Source organism: Rattus rattus, chromosome 12 (assembly GCF_011064425.1).
Source record: "Rattus rattus isolate New Zealand chromosome 12, Rrattus_CSIRO_v1, whole genome shotgun sequence".
Classification (NCBI taxonomy): Eukaryota; Metazoa; Chordata; class Mammalia; order Rodentia; family Muridae; genus Rattus; species Rattus rattus.
In genome coordinates this window covers 22714525-22737636 of record NC_046165.1, presented here as the reverse complement: position 1 = coordinate 22737636, position 23112 = coordinate 22714525, and the positions used below count along the sequence as shown (strand labels likewise).

The 23112-nt window shown below is 42.3% G+C and overlaps 1 protein-coding gene across 4 annotated transcripts in view; it reads left to right on the top strand.

Moving 5' to 3' along the window:
* Lmo7 (LIM domain 7) overlaps nucleotides 1-23112 on the top strand; it is a 133518-nt gene that overhangs the window by 50423 nt on the left and 59983 nt on the right. For all 4 annotated transcript variants that reach the window (XM_032918301.1, XM_032918302.1, XM_032918304.1 and 1 more), the window contains 2 exons: nucleotides 20883-20913; nucleotides 22209-22322. Coding sequence is in view for 1 of the 4 variants with exons in the window: in XM_032918304.1 (XP_032774195.1) it covers nucleotides 20883-20913; nucleotides 22209-22322 (145 nt within the window). In the remaining 3 variants the exon portion in view is untranslated. The remainder of the gene's footprint in view (nucleotides 1-20882; nucleotides 20914-22208; nucleotides 22323-23112) is intronic.

The following is a 23112-nucleotide window of genomic DNA, read 5'->3' as shown; positions in this document are numbered from 1 at the left end:
GACTCTGACACCATGGCTTAAGCTGTAGTTAGGCCATTGGGTTTGGACATGATTCTTTCCAGGGTGGGCAGAAGTGGCGGCTTCAGGGCTGGGCTGGGTCTGTGGTGAGGTATAGGTGGGAATACTCTCTGAGTCCTCCCCTGTGAACAGCACCCAATGGATACGCAACATTCATCCTCTATGGATTCCAAACCTACGGATAGAGAAGGGAAACAACTTACCTTGTACCTTGAACAAAGTAGAGGAAAACTTCATTAATTTTTGGTTTGGGGTGTTAAGGAGCCTTGTCATGATTCACAGCTGTCCACTCTAAGGCAAGGGTGGATTGGAGTGAGGTGTAGCAACAAGATTAGGACATCGCTGTGTTCGAGGACCCCGAGTACCTCAGAAATGTTCCTTGGGGTTTAGACACATTAGATGAGGGCTATCAGTCTCTGTCAGGTGGCTCACTGCCTGCTTCTAAATGAGAGACACAGCCCAGCCAGTCATTCTCCCCTTTGCTTCAGATGCCTGAAGTGAACTGAAGCAGAGAGAAGGCAAACTTCCTCAGCACCGTGACCTTGGGCAAATAATCAAAGTTTGGGCTTTCAGTCACAGGATATCATCTCCTCCTGCCATGTTGCCTAAACAGACTTAAATAGCATTGGGAAGTGGACTTCTATTTTGTTTTCCTGTGCTGTGTGCCTAACATTGTCAAAAGTCTATTTTTAACCATGCCAGCTTGACCCTAAGGTGAGTTTGTAAACTCGATTGACACTCCCACCTCCACGCCTGTGTGTTCTGGTCTTCAGAGTCTCTTCCTGCTTTGTCTTAAGTTTACTTCAAGTGGGAATATTAAAACGTGTCATCAGATTCAACATCATTGATCTTCATGATTTTCTAGTTGTAGGAAGGTTAAGCGACAACATGTAAAGATTGTGTGAACTACAGTTGAAAAATAACTGAGTATTTGAATTTTATTGATTTAGATCCACAGAAATGCCTTTGTAAATGTATGGATTTTGAGCAGATATTTTACGAATGTTCACTCATACTTGTCATGTTAATGGAGCAGACCTGTTGTAAGGTGAGGGTTATAATAAAACTTTACTAATCTAAACTGCCAGGGACCACGGTGCCACGCCTTGACCTTTGTAGACTGGCATGGGACTTGTCTAAAAATAGATCTAATAAATACCTCTTATTTAGATAGTTCCTTGTTTATCTGCTTCTCACTCTATTCTACAACAAAAGACTGAAGTTGCTTTTAGCCTTAACTTCAAGTTAACTGACCTCTGAGTAAGAAAATCCAAACCAGGATATTACATTTGCCATCACTAAGGTCTGTGACGATGTTGCTAACTTGAAACACCCTAAAGCTCAAATTCTATGGAGAAGATAAGTTGGTTACATTACCTATTTTACTGGAATAAAGAAGGAAAAAAACCTACTACGAATGCTGCCTCTAAGCCCCGCTATTCCTGTAAGCATCGGAGTTTGAAACAGGTGGTCACCACAGAGCATCCAGTGTAACAATAAATAGCATGGTCTAATTCCAGTAAGACGAGACTCTGCTGCGGTTGCAAGGGGTGGCGTGGGGGAGGGCAATGGAGGGAGATGGAGGATGGCGCAGGGGTAGGGGGTGGGGTGGGATCAGACAGTGTGACTCAGAAGGACAAAGTCCAAGGAATGAGTCAAGCTCTGAACTCCTTGCAGGGAGCTCCGATTTGCTCGCCAAGCCCTTAGAAACTATTTCTAAGTTCTATGTGAATGACCCCCGGCTAACAGGAAGAAGTTTTGATGGAATGTTTCCTTTTGTCTGTGTAGTGTTTTAGATTACCAAAGTCACACAAAGCTAATAGTTGCCCAAGCTTAAAATGTTGCAGGAAAATTAAAATAAGAACAGGTCTCTAAATAACTACCGGCTGGGTGCAATTAGATAATAAATCTATCTTTGCTTTATAGTCATTTATACATAGAATGCAGAGGTTACATTAATATATATAAAAAGGAAGAGAAAGATACTGGGCGAAGGTGTGGACATCGGAAATGGTGACGTTTTGCTTTATATGATGTGTGTGATCTTCGAGTTGCTAGTTTGGTTGCTTGGGTTGACAGATGTGAGGCTGTGCTACAGGAACAGGGTAAGGGGCTAAAGGCCACAGGCTTAGTAAACGGTGTGACTGGAAGTCCTCATGATGACTGAAGCTGCACTTTGCAGTAGATAATTCTGCTTCTCTGAGTGTTCAGGTGAGACGCAGGGTGATCGAATGAAGGAATTTTCTAGTTTGTGCATGTGCGTGTGCGTGTGCATGTGTGTGTGTGTGTGTGTGTGTGTGTGTGTGTGTGTGTGAGCTCCCGGAAGCAGCTTAGGTAGAATAGACGTTCTGAGATAATGGAGGTATTTGTATGTTTTGGTAGCTACAGGTAAGAAGTTATGGACCGGACTTTATCTAGAGGTCATGCTTTGAGCAAACTCCTCTAAGATTTCAATGTGCATATATTACATGGGAGTGTGTTACGATGCAGGCCTTGGCAGGGGTGGGTGGGAGCTGGAACTGTTTTTAGCAGGCTCGGCAATAGAGAGCACGCTCTCAGTAGGAAGGGTGTGTATCACACACTAACATGTGGTTTGAGGCAGGTGTTGGGGAAAACTACTTCCCTCTTCCTGTTAGTTGAGGGCATCCTCACAGTGCTCTCTGTTCATGCCCGTGCTTTCCTGCTGGTTCACATGGTGACTATTCAAATCCAAACTGCAGCTCTGTGCTACCCTCTTCTCCATGAAGCCCTTCCTTCTTGTCATCCTATGTCTGAACTTTCCAGCCTTCTTATGGGATGATTTACTTATAATCAAATACACCTAGTTTGTGTATATAGTCTTAAATATGGTAATTGAATGCGATTGGGTTATGATCACCATGATCCAGATGTAAGACACTGAAGAAGTTACCACATGACTCTTAGTGGTCAGATCCCTTCCTTTTCCTCATACTCATCCATACATAGGTCATGAATAACTACCTCAGAATTTTTTTTGAGACAAAAGCTTACTACCAGCCCTGGTTGGCCTGGAATTCCAAATGTAGACCAGGCTTACCCTAGACTTGGCAGAGATCTGCCTGCCTCTGCCTCCTACGGCGTGAGATTAAAAATGTGTGCCACTATTTGGGAAAAAGTGCACTTGTTTTCCCAATCTTTGGTGTACTGTTGAAACATGAGTATAAGTGGGCCTTGCCCTTCCCCCCTTTCAAAAGGTAGACAAGTATTCACACCTCAGTATGTTTTCTAGAAATGCTTTGATATTCTGTCTTAGGAACTATTTTACTCTGGAGCGATTGGCAGGAGGAACATTACCCTCCTAGGACAATGCCATGACCTACCTGTAAGAAACTGGCCTTCTTTCTGGATCCAGTTGATCCAAGCTCAGTTAAGAGAATATAACACTACTGTATGCTGTAGACTTGGGAAGCTTACATTACAACTGCAACTGTTTGTGTGGTTTCCAAATTTTCCTCATGTCTTGGGAAAAGCTACAAATCAAATGGGTGAAGTGGACAACTATTCTTGGGCTTAGACCCATTCACAAAGCTGTCTAGCACTTGGAAGAAAGCTTTTGATCTTGGCCTGCTCCCTCTCACCCTGCTATCCAGTCCATTCTTGCACTGACATTGGAGCCTCCTTCTCTGAGATTCTAGCACATACTGAAGACCAGCTGAGACATCAGCTGCAGCCGGATCCTCGGACTTCCATCTACTGTTGGGTTAGCTGGCCATAGCCTGTAAACCATTCTAATAAATTTTCCCTCTCATACATAACATATGACATATAATGTGTTTATGTGTATGTGTATACACAGACACAGATACACTCTGTAGGTTTTGTTACTCTAGAGGACCCTGACTAATACACCACCTACCTTCCTTACTTTTACAAAACATAATAAAGACGACACTAGACCCTGTGTAGAGGGACCACATGAGGATTAAAATAGTTGCTAAAAACAAAAAGCCTCAATTTTAGACAAGTCATCAATATTCTGAGAACACCAGGAGTTTTACTAATATCTTTTATAAAAATTGGTTCTCTTCTATTCCCAGAACTCCAGAAGTACACACAATCTCCATGCCAGCTTTGTATGAAAGGAAGTATGGCCCTGTGTTTGGGAATGTGATGGTCTTGGGAGTATTGTAAGGGACGCACCACTTAGCTGACGGTACAATTTTATCCTTGGAGAGCAATTAAGTCTGAGAGAAATGAAGGAGCTGCCACAGGAGGATAAACATTCCTGGGGAAAATGTAAAGGAAGGGGACAGGCAGCCACTGGACTCAACCTGGACACTCTCTGTCAGGGAAGGTGGCAAAACCAGGTGACCAGCCTATAGTGTCCACCTCGCATCCTAAAAAGCCCTGGAGGACCTCAGAATATGCTTAGAATATTCTTTTTCCTTATTTGATTTTAAGAGTAAATTAAGACTTTTTTTTTTTAATCAATAACTACACCACAGGGCATGGGTACGACAGATTTGGAGAAAACTCACATTTCCCCCTCAATTGTCAGCTGTTATCATACTGTAAGAAATTATATGCATTTTATTTTATGAAAAAAATGTATTTAACAATCTTCTTAGGGTGAAATATGAAAGTGAAATGGTTTCGCCTCTTCATGTTAACTCGAAACAGAAATGAACCTATGACTTGGGTGTCGCGCAGCAGTAGATAGAAGAACACTTGCCCAGAAGACTTGAGGTCCTGGGCTCAGTCTCTAGCAGCATAAAATTCAGGGGGAAAAAAGGATAAAATTATAGAGTAAAACATAATGAATCTTAGTTAACTCTATTTTGGGGAGATTGCTTTTATTATTTCCTCAAAGACGTTTTTACATGTGGGCGACGTGTCTCTAACTTCAGATAATAAACATAGGAAGGGTATCATTAAGAAGTTAGAAGTAAGTAATTATGTCTAAAGGTTCATCCCCTCTGAAATTAATTTTAAGGACAGATACAGCAGGCCTTCCTCGTAGGAGAGTTCTCGCTGATCTTTCCTTTGGGGCTGGAGAGTGCATTCAGGGCCTTGTGAAGGCTAGGTCTTCCACTGACCTATCTTCATCCTTTGCCCAGTTTTTGCCAGTTCTATTTTTTTAAAATTAAATTCATCTTTTAAAGTTTTATATGTATATATGAACTATATTTACATTATTACCTGCTCTTCTTTTTCTCCAACCTTCCCACACTGTCTGCCCCTCAAATTTATGACTTTTGTCTTTAATTAGTGGCCCCACCACCATACACACACATGCACATGCACATGCATGCACACGCAAACACACTCGCATGAATAACATAGAAACACCACCTTCTGAGTCACTTTAGTGTTGCTCATATGTACCTGTTTTTAGGGATGACTAATTGATATTACTGGACTGATTCCTGGGGAACGGTTCTTGTTCTTCCTGTCTTAGCAGTCTTTAAGCTCTTCATCTAGGGTTGGGACCTCATGAGATTTCTCTTACCCTCTCGGTATGTCAACTGCTATTGTCATTTTCAGATCTGTTTAAGATGTCATATGTTGAGATTTCATGGGTGCAGTTTCTTTGGTCTGTCTGTCTGTCTGTCTATCTTATCTATATCTCAAAGGATACAATACATATCTTGTCAAATACATGTTGTCAAAGGTTATACATCCTTTTAATCCTTTCAAATGGTTCTACTCCCTGGTGATTAAGCATTAAAATGTATGAGGCTATGGGGCCATTCACATTCAAGCCAGCACAAGAGTATCAAGCATGGTTTCCCTTCTGCTGAGCGGGCTAATTGGACAGCCATCAATGACCGTCAAGTTAGATGTGCCACTACTGCACCTGTAGGAGTATCTTGTCACACTGGTATAAGGACATTATTGAAATACTTCCTACCCACTGTGACGTAATCTCACCATCTAAAGTTAGATGCTTTTCTTATGCTCTGTTGGCCGATTATATAGACATTTGGGATTAGAGTATTTGAAAGTTAAAAGATTTATTTTTATTTTCTGTGTATGATTGCATTTGTCTGCATGTATGTTTGTACTATGTGTGTGCCTGATTCTTGTGAAGGCAAGAAGAAGGTATTGGATCCTCCAGGATTAATTATTGATAGTTGTGAGCCACCATTTGGGCACCAGGAACTGAACCCTGGTCCTCTGTAAAAGCATCAAGTGCTCTTAGGTTTTGAGCCATCATTCTATCTACCCTGAAAGCTTACTTAAACAATTATACATATTAGAATCACTGTTAGAGAACGACAATAATTAATTACTTATTAGTTTTCTGCTATCAGTGACCATTACTCACTGTAACCAAAAACAATGTAGAAATAACTTTTATTTTCAATTTTGTGTACATACGTGTCTTGTGTAGGTTTCTGCATGGAGTGAGTGTAGTGCCCGTGGACTCTAGAATGGGTATCAGATCCCCTGAAGCTATAGTTACAGGTGACCGTTAGCTACCTGATGTGAGATCTGGCAACTACACTTGGGTCCTCTAGGGTGAACCTGCTCTCCTACCCTCAGAGCTATTTCTCTAGTCCCTAAATTTATGTTAATTTGTAACTTTTTAAAGTTGACTTTTCTCTCCTTTGGGGGGGAGGGTATGTCGGGATTTGAACCTATAGCCTCGAATCTCTTACATCTTGCTTACCTTTAAGGAAAAATACATATTTTTTAATATAAAGGACATATCTGCCCTTCCACAATGGCAACTTAATTTTATGTGCAACCACAATCTCTATTGGTATTTCGTATATATTTTTTAAAAAGTTGGTTTTCCTTTCTCTCTGGTGCCTTCTGCCCCTATTTGTAAGTATTTGTGTTTATGCAAACCGTATAGATATTGTGATTGTGTGGGTTTCCAGTGAGGTGTAGTTTGTGCCTACTCTTCATCCCATTAGATATTTTTTTTCCTGACATTTAGTTCACAGTCTGCTAAATGAAGTTTAGGTAACATAAGAGTTAAGCCTAGACTCCTCTCCCTGGTCTTCAGGGACATAGCATAGGAATGCAAGGGATGAGGAAGTCCGTGCATGTGACAGGAATGCTTTATCCTTCTGAGGAGCAAGTACCGTTAAAGCTGGCGTGGGTTGCCCTCTCAGAAATCTCTTAGAGGAAATTTCCTCGGCACTGCTTGAAATGTTTTGTTCTGTGTGACTGAAGATATGCTTTTTTTTCCTCCTCCTCCTCCTCCTCCTCCTCCTCCTCTTCCTCCTCCTCCTCCTCCTCTTCCTCTTCCTCCTCCTCCTCTTCCTCCTCCTCCTCCTCTTCCTCTTCCTCTTTCCTCCTCCCTTCCTCCTCCTCCTCCTCTCCTCCTCCTCCTCTTCCTCTTCCTCCTCCTCCTCCTCCTCCTCCTCCTCCTCCTCCTCCTCCTCTTCTTCTTCCTTTTTTGGCTTAGGTGTTCTCCCCTGGAAACCATGGGGTGTTGCTGCTTCTGGAGTGTTAGATAACCAATTCAGTGACCTTCCCTGACCCTCAGATCCCTGTCCCGAGCACCCTGAGAGCCAGCTCTGCAATGCTTTCTAAAGCATGCCCAAGCACAGCGAACTGCATTGAGTGTTCTTTTATTTCTTAGTCAACACTTGAAAATCCTTGGCAGTAACTCCAGGCCCTGCACTAACTTTGAGGTTCTTTGTGCCTTTGATTGTTTATTTTTAAAACTCAAGTTAGGTAAGGCTAGATGAATTATGTTTCGCTTTAATTTCCTTTTTCACAAAGATAGCCAAATTTGCCGAAGCTATCATTTGAGCTCAGGTGGCGCTTTAATTGGCTGTGTTTCAAGGGCAGCGGCTTTCAATATTTTACAATTCTCATTACTATGTGTGCGTATGACGTATGTGTGTGGGCCTACCATCACACTCGTTATGGAAGGTCAGAAGGTAGACAACTTATGGAGAAGAGCCACCTCTTCCATTTTGACATGGGTTCTAAGACTCGTCTCAGAATAGCATTAGGCTTTTGTAGCCACTGAGCCATCTTGTCAGCCCAGACTTCAGTGCTTTGGTCTTTTAGTTTGCATCAAAATCCTCCAGAGGACTCATCAGACTGAGGTACTAGACCTCTAATCCCAGAGAGGATTGCTTTAGAGAGGTTCTTGGGGTTGAGGGAGGAAGTATAGGCAGACGCCATATGGGTATCTGTGGAAGAACATGGTGGTCATGGTCATGTGCTCTTGAGTAAGTAGAATCCACGAGCTTCTGTGATGGGGAATTGTTGTTTGTCTTGGGTCCTGCTTTTTGGCTCTGAGGCTGCTGTGGAGGCCACTTACTAGGGCAGCCCAAGTGGAAAAATGAAGAATCTTGGGAATTAGGTGGCCCAGCCACTTAGGTTCTAAAGCTTGGCCAGGGCTAACAACGGCGAGTCTGTAAGGTATAATGCAGAATGGTTCCTGGGAAGCACTAGTAGAATTGGGTTGGGATCAGACATGGTGAATGGGAGCCAGAGGACTAGGAAATCATTTTACTCATTATCCTGGGAAGGGTTTGAAAAATTACTCATCAATAAAATGAGAATTGGCAGCTCATACCTGCAATCCCCGTAGCTGCTGGTGTTGTTAATGCATAAAACTCATCTCAAAGACAAACCAAACAACAGCCCCTAAAGCCAAACCACAAAAGTAAATTAGTTGAGGAAATGGAACTTTATTGCAGAAAGCGTTAAGTCAATTTAAAAGGCATCTAACGGTGTCTATTGAATTTGAAAGCTGATAGACAAGCAGGGTTATAGTAAACCTGAATTTGAAAGCCAGTTAGGGTATTAAAATAAAGCAAGTTTACTCATTTTTAGTGGCGTACATAGGACACTTACTTGGTAATACTCTCAGAATATTCCAAAGTTCCTATCATTAGAAGAAAGCACAAATGGGAAATCGAAGGATCATGTTTGCACATGTGCACACTTGTACACATGCACACATGCAGAGTGAAAGGTGGTGTGTATTTACACAATTCTGTAGAAATTCAAAGAAAATTGCCTTATAGAAATTATAAACAAGAGAAACAAGGTAATAAATCTAAAGAAAATATTAAGGCATTTTTTTTCTTGGACAGGTAGTTATTTCTATCTCTCACACAGGCTAGATTTGGGAAATTTAAAAATATCTTTATAAATGACACATTTCTCATTCAGTTTTCAACTATATATAATCAATTATATATAGTGTATATGACATTAATTTATTAATTTTATGTATATTTAAAATTATATATAAAAATTTGAAAGTATACACACAATTTGCTTTGAGAAAAATACTGTCGTCAATTAAAAAAAAACCTTCTCTTAATCTATGTGAAATAGTTTTATGTGAAAATGTAGTAGCAATATATAGTTTTGAGTTGAGTTTCCCTGAAATAAATACAGATGCTGCTGCTGGCCTGGTTGGCCGTAGATGAGGGTATGGATGGAGAGTGAGGAGTAGATGTCTCTGCTTTCCACTGCTTCTGTATGCTGCGAAGAAGAGTTTAGGTCAGGTAAATTTGGGTTTAAGTATTGACAATGTAAGGCAGTGCTTATAGAACTCTATCTGGAGCCATTGTCTTTATTAGGAACGCTGAGACCACTTGAGAGACCCCAAGCATGCTGATTGTTGATGTTTCCACAGAAGAAGGTTTTGGGAGGGCCGTTGGATGCTCGCTTGAGATTCTCTTCTGCCTCTCCTTCCTATAATTCTGTCCTAACAGCCTCACGGTCTCAGGTCGACTGTGTTGGGGAAGTCACTATCAGTGTTGGTATGAAATGGAGGGAGTACGGCATTTGGAGTAAGCCACACTCCTAAAAGAAACCCGATCTGTGTTCTGTAAGGAAGTCATTGGTTAAGTTGGACTTTGGTGGAATCGAATGAGTAGAGGTTTGTTTAAGTTTCCATAGGGAAAGCATTCTCACGACACTTGGCAAGACATAACAAAACCCAACAGGAGGAGCAATGCTATTGTGCCTGATATGGGTAATGAGACAGAGAGCTGAGGCTGAGCTGCCTGAGAGGGAAAGGGTTGGACGGGGCTCCTGACATGGTTGTCTTTCTCTGTGTGTGAAATGGTGTGCCTCCTTGCTGTAGAAGCATATGCAATGTCCCTGCTTTGTGTAATACAACAGGAAATGAAGCTGAGATCAGTTCCCAGCTGGAACTTGCTTGTGTTGAGGAGAAATTAAAAGAGGATTCCTCTGATTAGGAGAGAAAATTGTGTTTGTGGGAGTAGGAGTATTGTATGAAGGGCTATTTTTCTCCTGCCCCCAAGCTCCCGGAATAATGATTCAGACTCAAGATATATTTATTTACAAGTACCTAAGTCATATAGCTAGGCTCAATCCCTGACTAGCTAATAATGTAAAATAACCATCTATACTAATCTACATCCTGCTATCTGGCTAGTTACCTCTGCCCAGGTACATGCACCTGTCCTCCTCAAATCTCTCCTAAGGTCTCCTCCCACACCTGGCTCTATCCCAGAATTCTTTCTATCAGATGTCTCACCTTCTATTCTATCCTTTCCTACAGGCCATAGGTATTTTAATTGACAAGTGATTCATCCATACAATACACAAGATAATTCTCTGTACATGGGAGTGGGGCAGGAGTCGGGTAAGATGGAAATGTTGGCTTATTGCTTCTTATAGTCAGAGGGCAGCAGGGCAAATCAAAAACAAACCAGATCAGTGTGGGAGAATCCTACCTGGGATCTGAGAGCTTGGAACTCATGGGAAGTGTTGGATAATAAAATGGGAGAGGTTCCATGACTTACTCAAACATCTTACCCTACCACTTCTCAAGATTTTAATTGTGAATGAGGAACAGATAGTCGGAGTCTCTTTCCTAAGAAGGTACTATTTGTGGTAATATGGTGTATCGATTATTCTGATGTAGTATACTTTATGTGTGGGTGTCTTTGACAGTAAGTATGCAGCCATTGTGGAGCACATGCTAAATAGGTTCTAGACTGCGTGCACTAGGCACGAGGCTTCACTGGGGGTATATGTAGGTTGGTTAAGACTTTCCAGGAATGTATCGCAATATCATTGTCATTGAGAAATGGAAAATCAGATGCATTGTTTCCTACCCTTTTAAATGTGAGACAGGTAAGTCTTTGTGGTAACTAGTTAAGTATGTCAAGGTTTCCAGTGTTGAGTGCCTATCTCTTTTGACCTGTATGTAACTCAGCTCTAGTGGTAATATATTTAGAAGTAGCTGTTGAAATCTAGGCACTAAGCTGGATCTTACACCTACCACCCTTAAGATCTGTTTTCATTTATTTGTGTGAATTTACACACACCACATGCATGCAGGTGCCTGCAGAGGCCAGAAGAAGTCATTGGAACCCCAGGAGGAAGTAATAGATAAGCGGTGTTTCTATAACCTAATTTTGTTTTTCGCGGTGCTGAGGATAAATCGCTTCGTACTTGCTAGTCATGCGCTCCTGCACAGAGCCATACCTGGCTTCTTTCTTTTTCACAGGTGTCTACTTCTGTCACACTCCGAGTCCACATTTAGGGTCTGGTACCAGTAAGGGGCAGGAAATCCTTCACGGTTGCATTTTCTCTTTACTTAGGAGTCCTTTGCGAAGACCTTTGGTAACTTTCTATCAGCAGAAACCTCATCCAACATGACGGAGTGAGATTCTAAGGGAGCTTCTGTCTTTTGTGTTTTGAAGACAGATTTAGGAAGGAAATTATTGTTGACCTCAGTAGGCTCTGGATCGAACATTTTGAGAGAGTATACACAGCAATATATTAGGATGTGATAAAGAGTGTTCTCTCCAGTATTCAGAAGTGCTTTTTAATAAAAATAATAATTATTGTTATTTTTAAAAGCTACAGTAGAAGAAAGGAATTTGTGATTACTGAGACAAGGTCTTGAGGCTGCCTGGGAATCACATCGCAACTTAATAGTTGTTGGCACTTGGAAAGGTTTCTTTAACTTTTGGAATCTGGTTCTCAGCTTCTAATTAAGCTCGAAGTGGATTAAATGAGAGAGCGATACAGAACAATATAAAAACGCTCAATAAAGGTGGCGTTCCGAGTCTTTGTGGTGACTAAGTATGTCAAGAGATTGCAGCTGGAAAATGATTCATTAAAATAATAATCTTAGCAATGCCAAATGTTTAGATGGTAAAAAAATTCAAAATATAAAGGAGATAAATAGCCTTCTTGGTTCAGAGCTTCTCAAAATTTTAATTTTGTGCATATTCATGAGACAACAACATAGGGCTTTTCTAATCTTCTTTCCTCTTTTTTTTTTCTTTTGCCCTGAAGTTTTGTTATGATGCCAGTTTCTTGTTCCATGACACAGAATTATTGAGCAAAAGTGTGTCAGTTGGCACACGATCGCTGATCAACTACCACAAGCTTTCCAATTAAATGCCTTGTATTTTTGTACTCTGGTTGAATTCCAACCATATTATAGACATGACTTTGAGCACGGTCTCAAGGCTAGAGAGATACACACCCTTCAGAGCGATGGTTCAGTGTTCCAGCACGCTGCATCTTGCAAGGAGGAATGGTTTGATAAGGATACCATGGGTGGCAGTATTTGACCCTGCACATCTCCCCTTGCTGAGGAAGTGCTCTTAGTGGTTTAATAACTGTATTTGGGTGTGTTATATGAAGGAGAAGAATGCACTAGTTGTTTCTCAGATCCCTTGCCTAACTCTCAGGAGGATCACGGGCAGGGTCTGCACCTTCTAGTTTGCCTTTGCAGTAGGAAGAGCCTCTCACTCTGGGTGATCCCCCTAGGTCACTTGGCTTGGGTTTCCCGATTCTTAACCCTTCCATGTTTAGGGATCAACCCTTGGGTCTCTCCTCTGGGATTAGGAGATGATGGTGTCACTCAGTCCTGGAACTTGCATTTGTATCTGTGTATCTTCCCCAAATGAAATCCCCACTGTAGATTTCTGCCTTGAGCATCTAACTTAATGGTTACCAGTGACCTACAGTGTTATGGTTTTACCTGCTAAATGACTTGACCATCACATCTAACCTCATACGTACCCACCTGCATTGGGAGGTACAGGAGAAAAGATGTGGTGGGTGATTGCCATTCTGTTCTCTCTGAACAGTTTATACAGTTGTATTCTGTTTAATAAACAGATCATATACAATTGTTCTTAATCTGCATTCAGCAAAAATACTAGTCCTACTGTATTCGGCTTCTTTTTGTCATTTGATGGTATTTAGTCCCAACTGTGAACTTGCCTCTATGTCTTAACAAGCTTATAAAAAACAGAAGAAAAGAGCCACATAATCTTTAGTTCATTGATTTGAACGAAACCTACCTCTAAGTTCGAAAATGACATTCTTCGCTTGTGTTAAGTGACATTGAGTGTTTGGGTCTTTTGAATGCTTGCTTTTTCTCCTTGCTTCCCCTTTAAATAAAACTGTTTTATGGATGTGGGAGGGATGTGAAATTTAATAAGTTATTTTTAAAAGAAGGTACTTAGTCATACGTGATTGGAATTAGCCTCTTGTGGTTAAGGCGAAAACTGTTTCATTTCTGAAGGTTTTATTTTTCTCACATATGTAAGTATACAGGTATTAGGTTTATGCATTTATTTGCTTACTGATTATCTCCAGGGGTGGTGATATTTTCCTGGTGTCATTCTTGAGGCACCACACTGAACAGACAGAGCTGTGTTCTGTGGGTCTGACAAGGGAGTCACAGATCTCCACCATCAACGGGAGCTGTCAGCAGGAAGGCAGCTTCTTTTAGAGCTGGAAGGTGGGAGTGAGTGAGGGAGGGAGGGAGGGAGGGAAGGAGGAAAGAAGAATAGAAGCTACTTTCCTTCAGTGCAATTTGCTTCTCTGAGAGGAGACATGTTCTAAGAATTCATCTCTTTCTCCTTTTGTTCTCACTTCCATTTGACGCAGTGGAAGGTGCTAGTGTTTGTTCTATTTTAAATGATGGAGTGGATGGATGGCTTCCATTAATAGAGCTTCCATGAATAGAAAAGGAGCGGCAGCCTGAGAGAGTCCTAGGTTCCTAATGGGACTATGGCATTTGGACTGGAAATGACCCCTTTGCTTTGGGACCCTAGTGTTGGGCATTTTCTTGCTTGTGTTTCTTACAGGGTACCTTAATGTTCAGGGTTGATCAGAATCCCTAGGTTTTCCTCCCTTTATGGAGATGGACTGCCTTGTGGTATCTGTGGCATTGATGCTGGGGTGGGGAGATGGTTCTGTTGATGAGAACACTGGCTCTCCAAGTACGAGGATGGAGTTTGAAGCCCTGTCACTCAAATAAAAAGCTAGGCATGGCTACACATTCCTCTAATCCCAGTATTAAGGGGCAGAGAGAGCAGACCCTGGACTAGATAAAAAGCCGAGCTTTGGGTTCAAGCAGTATCTCAAGGCAGTAAGGCAGAGTTATTGAAGACACTTGGGGTCTTGCTCTAGGTTTCATATGTTCCTGCACTTAAAAACATGTACATATACCACAAATACATACATATACATAAAACGCACACATGTGCATAGACACATTCTAATACATAGATACAACACATCCATGTAACATATATATTACACACAGCACACATAAGCATACACTCATACACAAACATATACACACATATAACATGTATATAAACCAATACATAATGTATAGACACACGTACTTACTTACATGCATACATACACACTCATGTATATACAAATCCACTTTGTATACACATAAACCCACACATATCACACACACATACACATATGTATATGTACACATAGACACGTATTCTACCACGCTCATACTACACAAATCCACATACACATTTGCTCATATGCATACCATTCATACGTGGACACATCCACACACACACACACACACATTGACATACACATACATTTACATCACTCACACACACAAACACACACACGTGCATGTCCATGCGCACACACACACAAGCTAGCAAAGATGACGTTTTTGTGGTTTGAATGTTTCCCCCGATAGTTCTGGGGTTAGGATACTTCAGATGACAAGGCTCTTCTCTCCTGAGTGGATAGGTTAGTGCAGTTATTGAGGGGTGGGTTAGATAAAGTGAGAGTGGTTCCTGCTGAAAGGATTTCTGTAGTCCTCTTTCTTTTCTCTATCCATTCTTTCTCACTTTCCGCATCACCAGACATTGGTCGCTGGACCTTGGACTTCCCAGCCTCCAGAACTGAAAGAAATGTACTTATAAATGATCCAGTCTGTGCTCCGTTCTAGCAGTACAAAACAAACAGGCCGAGGCACACTGTCCTTAGACGGACATCTGCTCTGACTTGCCCCTGCTGTCTCCCAGCATGCACTTGCCTCCACCCCCACTCCATGTACAGCTAGCAGATCTGAACCGGACAGAGCCCACAGCCCTTTCTTCCTTCAGCTTCATATGAATGTCAACATTCAGGCTGCCATCTCTTGCTTCCTTTTTTTATTAATTTCTCTTTTTAAAGTTACGAGCAGGTGTCCAGTGGTGGGAAGCAACGGTTGGAAAGCAGAGAGTATTGGGTGGTTTGGAGAGGGACCAAGTATCTGGGGAGGTCAGCTTCTCTGATAGCAACATAGTTTCCCAAAAGGCAACGCCCAGGTCAGCTGGTGCCACCCAGGGCAGGGCCAGCTAGGCTGGGTCTCCAGGAAGCTTCCTGGCTTTGCTCTGGGGAGTACCCTGGGGATATAATCATTTGATCTGCTGCAGTTGTTCTGGGAGCAGAGGGAGCCAAGGAAACTTATTCTGGTAGCAAGGAGGAGCCTGAACCTGGTGTGTGGCTGGGCTTGAGCTCCTGGGAGAACTCCAGGGAGAATTCAGATGTGCTTTTGGTTTTGACAGAGGAGGCCTGGATTGGAGGCTTCGAGTGGTGGTAGGTGGGGCCAGAATTTAAAAAATAAATTGTCTGTCTGTCTGTCTATCTATCTTTCTATCTATCTCTATCTTTCTCTATCTATCTATCTATCTATCTATCTATCTATCTATCTATCTATCTATCTATCTACCTACCTACCTACCTACCTACCTACCTACGATCTATCTATATCGACCTACTATCATCTCTCTCCCCCATCTCCCTATCTCTTTATTTAATCTATCTATACGTTTATTTCTGCAGGCGGGAAAGGGCCTTTGTGCACCATATTGACTTTGTAGAGGTGGAAGGGGAACCAATAGGAGTTGTTTCTCTTCTTCCAGCATGTGGGTTTCAGGAATGGAACTCAGTTCAGCAGTCTGTGCTGTAAGCTCCCTTACTTGCTGAGCTATCCCTCTGGTCCAAGGCCAGATGTTTCACTGTGTTAAGCTTCTGTCTGGGGGGTACCTGTGGGGAAATTTTTTTCCTACTCAACATGAGGAATTCCAGTGTGAGACTTGGGTGTGTGTTTCCCTGGGGGATGGTTGGTACAATCAGAGCTGCATTTGACTGTAACTGAGATTGGCCTTGAAAATGGAAGTTGAGAATTGGGGAGAAGGGATGGTTTTGGAGAATGGAGGCATCATGTCTTTAGAGAATTATGGCGCTGGGACAAGGCAAGGAGAGATGGGGCCTTTCTATAGCATGTGGGGCAGTGTCTCGAAGGAAAAAGGAGTTCTGAGTCACAGAGGAATTCAGAAACAGTGGGATTCTGTGTCAGATGCTGTGAGGCCTGGCTTGAGGTAATTTCCTCCTGTCTCTTGGCCCTCGATCAGCCGGGCTGGCTCTGTGAGTGGAGGTAACACACACAAACACTCAGATGCTGTCTTTGCCAGCCCTGTGAGTAATTCTCTGATAAACCACGTGTTGGGATGGCTCCAGCTTTCCCCGGTCCCGGAGGCTATTGGGCGAAGCTGTGGTGGGTGCGGTGTGTGGGCCCAGAGTCAGCTTCTTTGAAAGATTTTCAGAGCTGCTTTGGATAGAGCAGTGGCTCGCTACCGGCTGGCACATACTGGCAAATTATAATCTCTTCCTTTAACATTTTGTTCTTAAAACTGCTACCAGATAGATGAAAGCAGGTTGGTTTTTTTTTGTTTGTTTGTTTGTTTTATTTTTTGTTTTTGTTTTGTTTTGTTTCGTTAGCTGTATAGACATCCCTCCCTCCAGCAATGAGGATCTTAGAAAACTTAAAGGACATGACCATGACTCTGGTAGCCCAAGGATGGGTGGGAAGGACTGGCTTGGTGCCAGGGAATCTATGTAGATGATGACTGTACCAGGACGCCACACCCTTTGTTTTGACCTTCTTTGGAAGTAACTTCTGATCCTTATTTAAAGCTCTCCATACTAAGAGGTCAGAAAAAGTATAATATAAAAGAGTATTGGACATTAGGTCTCACTCAAATGCATCTCCTTGAGGGGAAAGGAGTCTGTGTAAAGGAATCAATGGCTGGCTTCCAGCAACCCCCCCTAGCTCAGTAGGCTAGTTAGTTAGATAATGATTATCAGGGACAGCCATGAAGTCTCATTTCCTTGCTTGGCCTTGGCTTAAGCAGTTTGAATCTCAGTGACACCCAGTTTTGGAGGCGAGGCTACGGGGCAGTGAGTTCTCAATCCCAGTTTCTTGCAGATGGTTAAGGTGCAGTCAGGATACACACAGAGAAGATCCAAGACTGAGGCAAGCTGGCCCCTCCTGGAAGGACCTCAAGTCAGTTTTTCAGCAGAGTCAGAGATCTGGAGTTGGAGTCAAATTGGACAGATGTTAAAAATAAGCTAATGCAGTTTAATTCCTTTCAACAGCATATGGATATTCAAAAGGTCCTAGGTGCTTGTTTTAGGACTTGCCAACTTGCCTTTCTGAAGTCCGACAGTGTATTCGGTGAATAAGAACATTTATTATGTATCAAGAACATTTATGTATCTTGCTTTATGCCGGTCATATAAAATATTTCTATGCACGCCCCAAGTAGGCAGACCCTTTCTTCGGGCACCAGAGACGGCAGCGAGCACCACCACACAAGAGCTATTCCCATACTGAAGGCGGGGCTAGAGCCTGTGGCTCAGTGGCAGGTTGCTTGGCTACCACGAAGTCCGGTTCAGTTCTCAGCACCATAGAAACAAACAAGAACCAGAGCCGGCTGAAGGTGGCTGTAAGCATAAGAAACGTAAGAGGAAGTTAGGGAGTGTCGAGTTAGGCTGGTTGTAACTTAGATGTCAGAGTCCAGCATAGAATGTCACCAGGAGGCTTTTGTGGGAGGAATGGACAGAAGAGGCATTCCTTCCCAGGGTCACAGTCTGAGAACTGGTCTTGATCAAGTTAGGGTTTCTATTTCATGTGTTTCCTCTTATCTGTTGAAGTAGGGGACAATGCGTGTCTTGCATTTGTCAGTATAAAATAGAAACCTTGAAAACGCGTGGTCCAAATAAGTAGAGACCAATGGACCCACATCCATGCCTAAAGTGCTCTCTCCATCCACATGGTGCCGTACGGTGTCACCTCTGGGCACACTTGGTCTGGTGGGGCTACTCATCGCGGGTAGAATTTACTTTCAGCTTTGGTGTATGCAGGCCCTGGCTTGTTTCCTTGAGCTTCCTCTCTCTACTGGTTAATTTAAAAGGTCTTAGGGGTGTGGCCAGGAGCTGCCTGCTTCCTGACTTCATCCACTGGGGTGTGTGTGTGTCACAGTGAACTCTACTCCAGCAATCTTGGGCCATGTGAATTCCTGGCATTATGGGTTTCAGTGATAGGAAGCTAATTTGGCTGGCCCAGAGCACGCTGTAAATGCTCACACTTAGAAAGGAATGTAAAGTGAAAGGCCAGAATGCAAGGTCACTGCTATTGGATCTGTCACGAAATAGCCTTGCCTTGCATTTCCAATGGTGACTTATCTTTATAAAATCAGAGGCTGAAGGACTGCAAACATTTATTTCAAGCTATTGAAAGGAGGTAGGGCTTCATGAGCGCTCTATGATTCCTGATGCTCAAGCATGCTTATGATAAAAGTGGGATCGCTTTGAGACCCATAGGTCCATGAGACTACACATTCAGGGTGCTTTTGCGCTTTAGATGATTTACTATTGAAGTGATATGGCGGTCACCTCTAGAATTATGGGCCACGAGTTCACAACTGCTTCTAGTGATAGTCCCTGTTAACAATTTCCAAAACAGAATTCTATTCAGTGTTACAAGATGGTTTTCTTAGTTGAAGAGGTAAATGATAACCTGAGCGGTGCTGCTGGGAGGTTTCTCCAAATTACTACTTTTGAAGTATAGCACACAAGCAGAAAAATCTATGATAACTCAAAGATCGAGCTCCAAGAGCTCAGGAGATGATAAAATGCTGGCCTTGAAATTCAGAGGCCTTGAGCTTGATCCCAGAACCATCTTAAGAAATGACCCATAAGCTGCTACATTTACAGATTGAGGATTTCCTTAGGAGGCAAACATAAGTAGCCAATTTCTGGGTCAAAATCCAAATTCTCAGCATCAGAATGTTCTCTGCATGACCTCTCCCATGCTCTATCCCAAGGGTACCAACCATTTTCCTTTTGCTTGTTTTAGTACTTTTATATTAACCTATCCATATTACCTGTACTCTTCTTTTACCATTGGTTGTGAGACTGAAACATAGCCTAGAATAAATTTGCAGACTGTCCAATCCCATTGCTACCTAGCGTTCATATGTGTATGTATTCCATAAGGACACTAGGAAGTTGCCTGGGTATGGCTTTTGCCAAACAGAGAAAAACAAAGCAAACAAACAAAACCGTTCTTAAGCATGTACCTGGAAATGGATTTGCTGGGCTGAGGACTATGGGCATATTTAATTTACCTAGATGCTAACAAGTGGGATCAGAATGAATGTACCAGATGTTTCCGCCAGCAATTCGAGGACTTACGGATTTTCCTGTTGATGCATTTCTGGGTTGGAGCTGCATATTAGGTCCATTTTGTGTCGTGCTTGTTCTGTGAAAAGGAGGAAGAATTGTTGACGCTGGAAAGCTGAGTTCAGCCATTGTCTGTCTTCCCTCTTACCTCATTGTTCTTCTCCGTATTAATGAATGCGTGCTATGCACATGGCCAGCTTGACATATGGACACGTTCCACATACATGTTGACAGCAAATGCATGTGTGTATTTTTTCTTCTACTATGTACAGTCATGCTGAAAAGCCATCCTAGAGTCCATCCAGCTCAGCCTTCTGCAGTGTGGCTCTCACTGATACCCTGTGTAGGCAATGATGCAAAATACTTCAGTACTCGAGGAAGGCCCCTCTGTTCTGCTACACATTATTAAGTCTCTTCAACACTGAGGTGGTACCTGTTTCCTTTTGACTTTCTTGTAGGCACCATGCTCTTTCACAGGCCAATAAAAGTGTCCTACATGCCTGTAATAGAACTTTGACTGTTCAGGCCAAAGGTCATGATAGTTTGAGACTGAGTATTACTTTAGTAGTCCTGGCTAGAGCTCACTTAACTCACTAGTGGCCATGAACTCACAGAGATCTGCCTTCCTGGTACTGGGGTTGAAGGCATCAGATCCCACACTTGATTCGCGACCCATTTTTACAACTGCAATCTGCAGGGTCAGGATTTTTAGGCATTTTGCCGAGGGTTTTCTTGGGTAAAAAAGCTGAGAACAGTGGAGAACACTCAAGCTGTTTGTCTGGTCTTTTCCTTTCACTTGTCTGGGTCTGGTTTTCTTGTCGTATGCACGCTTTGATTTTTGCTTAAAAACCTTCAGCATGGGTTTAAATGTTACTTAAAGAAAATTGAACAACTCATCAGATAATCATGGATAAAACAAGAAAAAGAGCAAATGATTTCTTTTTATAGAAAACTCACTGTAATATTTAAGTCAGCGGCTATGGGAAGATTCCTGTGCTGCGTGCTCTAAGATTTCAGAGCTTACAGGGGATTTTAACACCGATAGTACTTTATAATGAAAATGAATTTTAGTTATAGTTAATAATTTAAGGGCCTTGGATATTATTTAATCAATACATTCTTTTTCTTCACAGGCAAGAAGAGACTGACAGGAGACTGAAAAATGTAAGCTGCATTTAATGGGATGTTATAAATAGCTTTTCCTTTATATTCTGTGAAGTCACAATAGATCTAAGAATATACGCTGTGTTATCTTTTCTAATTAAATTTTATCTAGAAACCAACCAGTTAGAGTCTAAGAGCACGTATTATAATGTATCTTTAGACTTTGTATAGACTGGACTTTGGCATAAAATGGAAGATTAAGTTTCAAGGGCTGGTTTTGTTATATTTCTAGTGTGGCAACAGCAAACTCAATTTAAGAGTTTTAGGGGAGCAAGCAGGAGACCATCAAATTAGACACAAAAAGGAGACACTGACTACTTAAGAACTCTAGGTAATTATTCAATGTAGGCTGACATCATGTCCTTAATATTCTATAGTTATGAAAGAATATCTAAAAATAGCAGCTCTACTTAAGAATAATGTCATCAAGTAGTGAGAATTACTGACTTTAGGTGTTATATAGTTTTATTGGAAAAATAGTGACATAAGAAGTTTCGCTTACGGGCCAGGGAGGTAGCTCGTACAAGCCTGGTAGCCTGAGTTTGGATCCCTGGAACCAGTGTTAAAAGCTGGATACAGTGGTCTTAATGTGAGATGGGGGTCAGAGACAGAGCATTGCCCAGAAACTCATGACTGGCCATGCCCAGCGGAGCAGCAAGCTACAAGAGAGGCCCTGCCTAAAACAAAGCTACAAAATGGGAGTCGGCTTCTAGAAGTTGTCCACACCTGTGGACCTGTATGCATTCTTTCTGTCCCTCTGTCTCTCTCTCACATGCACACTTACCCCTTCCCACCCCCAAACCCCTGGCCCCGAGTTTCACTTGTCATTTACACTCATTTGTTTTTTGAGGCAGCTTCTCATGTAGCCCCGTCTGTTCTCATAGTTTTCACGTACACATGTGCCCTTTGAACTTCCGGTCCCCTTGCCGCCATCTTTAAGTGATGATGGTCCGGTATGCACCACCAGAGCCAGTGTCCTGCAGTGCTGGGGACTAAACCCAGGGCTCCATGCACGCTAAGAATTCATTCTACCGAGCACCACTGCCAACCCTTGTGTGCTGTTCTCACTACCATAGAGTATATGATGGCCTACTGGGTTCTGTGCCTTTTGATCTGAGAAGCCATTTTGAAACAGTGAACTGTATCAGGAATATATTTCAGATGACCACATTCTGCACCATATATCTAAGAGTCTGCTTCTCATCTGTGACGTATCGTGAACTGCAAGGTATCCACCGCAATCGATTGAACTGGTACCCGGTTACTAGCCCACTGACCCTGTTCTTTCCATTTAGGTTTTGATAACTTTATATTGGCTGGGAAGAAAAGCACAAAACAACCCCTACTATCATGGTCCCTATCTCAATTTGAAGGCTTTTGAGACTCTTTTAGGACAAGCTTTGACTAAGGTAAGGACACAGCCAACATCATATGAAATGACTACTGTCACTTTGTCACACTCTTCCCTTCTGCGTCCCCTCCTCCACAGCAAACATGGCGAGTTTGTCTGTCCTCACAAGACATGACTGTGTAGGCAGGGTAGTTCCTTGTTTTCTGGCTTTATGTGTTGCTTCCAAGGAGTGGGCTATCTATTCCAGACCAGTTCCGAGGTATAGAATTTTATGCCCTCAATTTTAGGAATTTGATAGCATGCACACATTCTTTTTTATACACTATATAATTTAACTGTTTCTATACTCATTATGAACTCAACCTGCAGTAAAACGGTACTTTTAGGGCTATTAACATTTATAGGAGTTACTCAATTTCTTTATATTAATTTGTTCTTGTGGTGGATACTCATCTCTAGTGACTACATTCCAATATCACTGTGGTGCTAGTGTTCCTTGAAGAGTAATACATGTTAAGTGAAACTTGACAAAGTTTTGCTTGTTTTAAGGCAGAGTCTCAAGTAATCTAGGCTATCCAAAACTTGGTTTGTTGCCAAGGATGACCTTGAATGACGCTTTTAAGAAATTATTTATTGTATGTATATGTGTACGCTGTAGATGTCTTCAGACATACCAGAAGACACATCATATCCTATTATAGATGGCTGTGAGCCACCATGAGGTTGCTGGGAATTGAATTTAGGACTCTCGAAGTGCGGTCAAGGCTCATGACCACTGGGCCATCCCTCCAGCCCCAGACCTTGAACTCCTGATTTTCCTGCCTCTATCCCCCAACTGCTGGGATTGC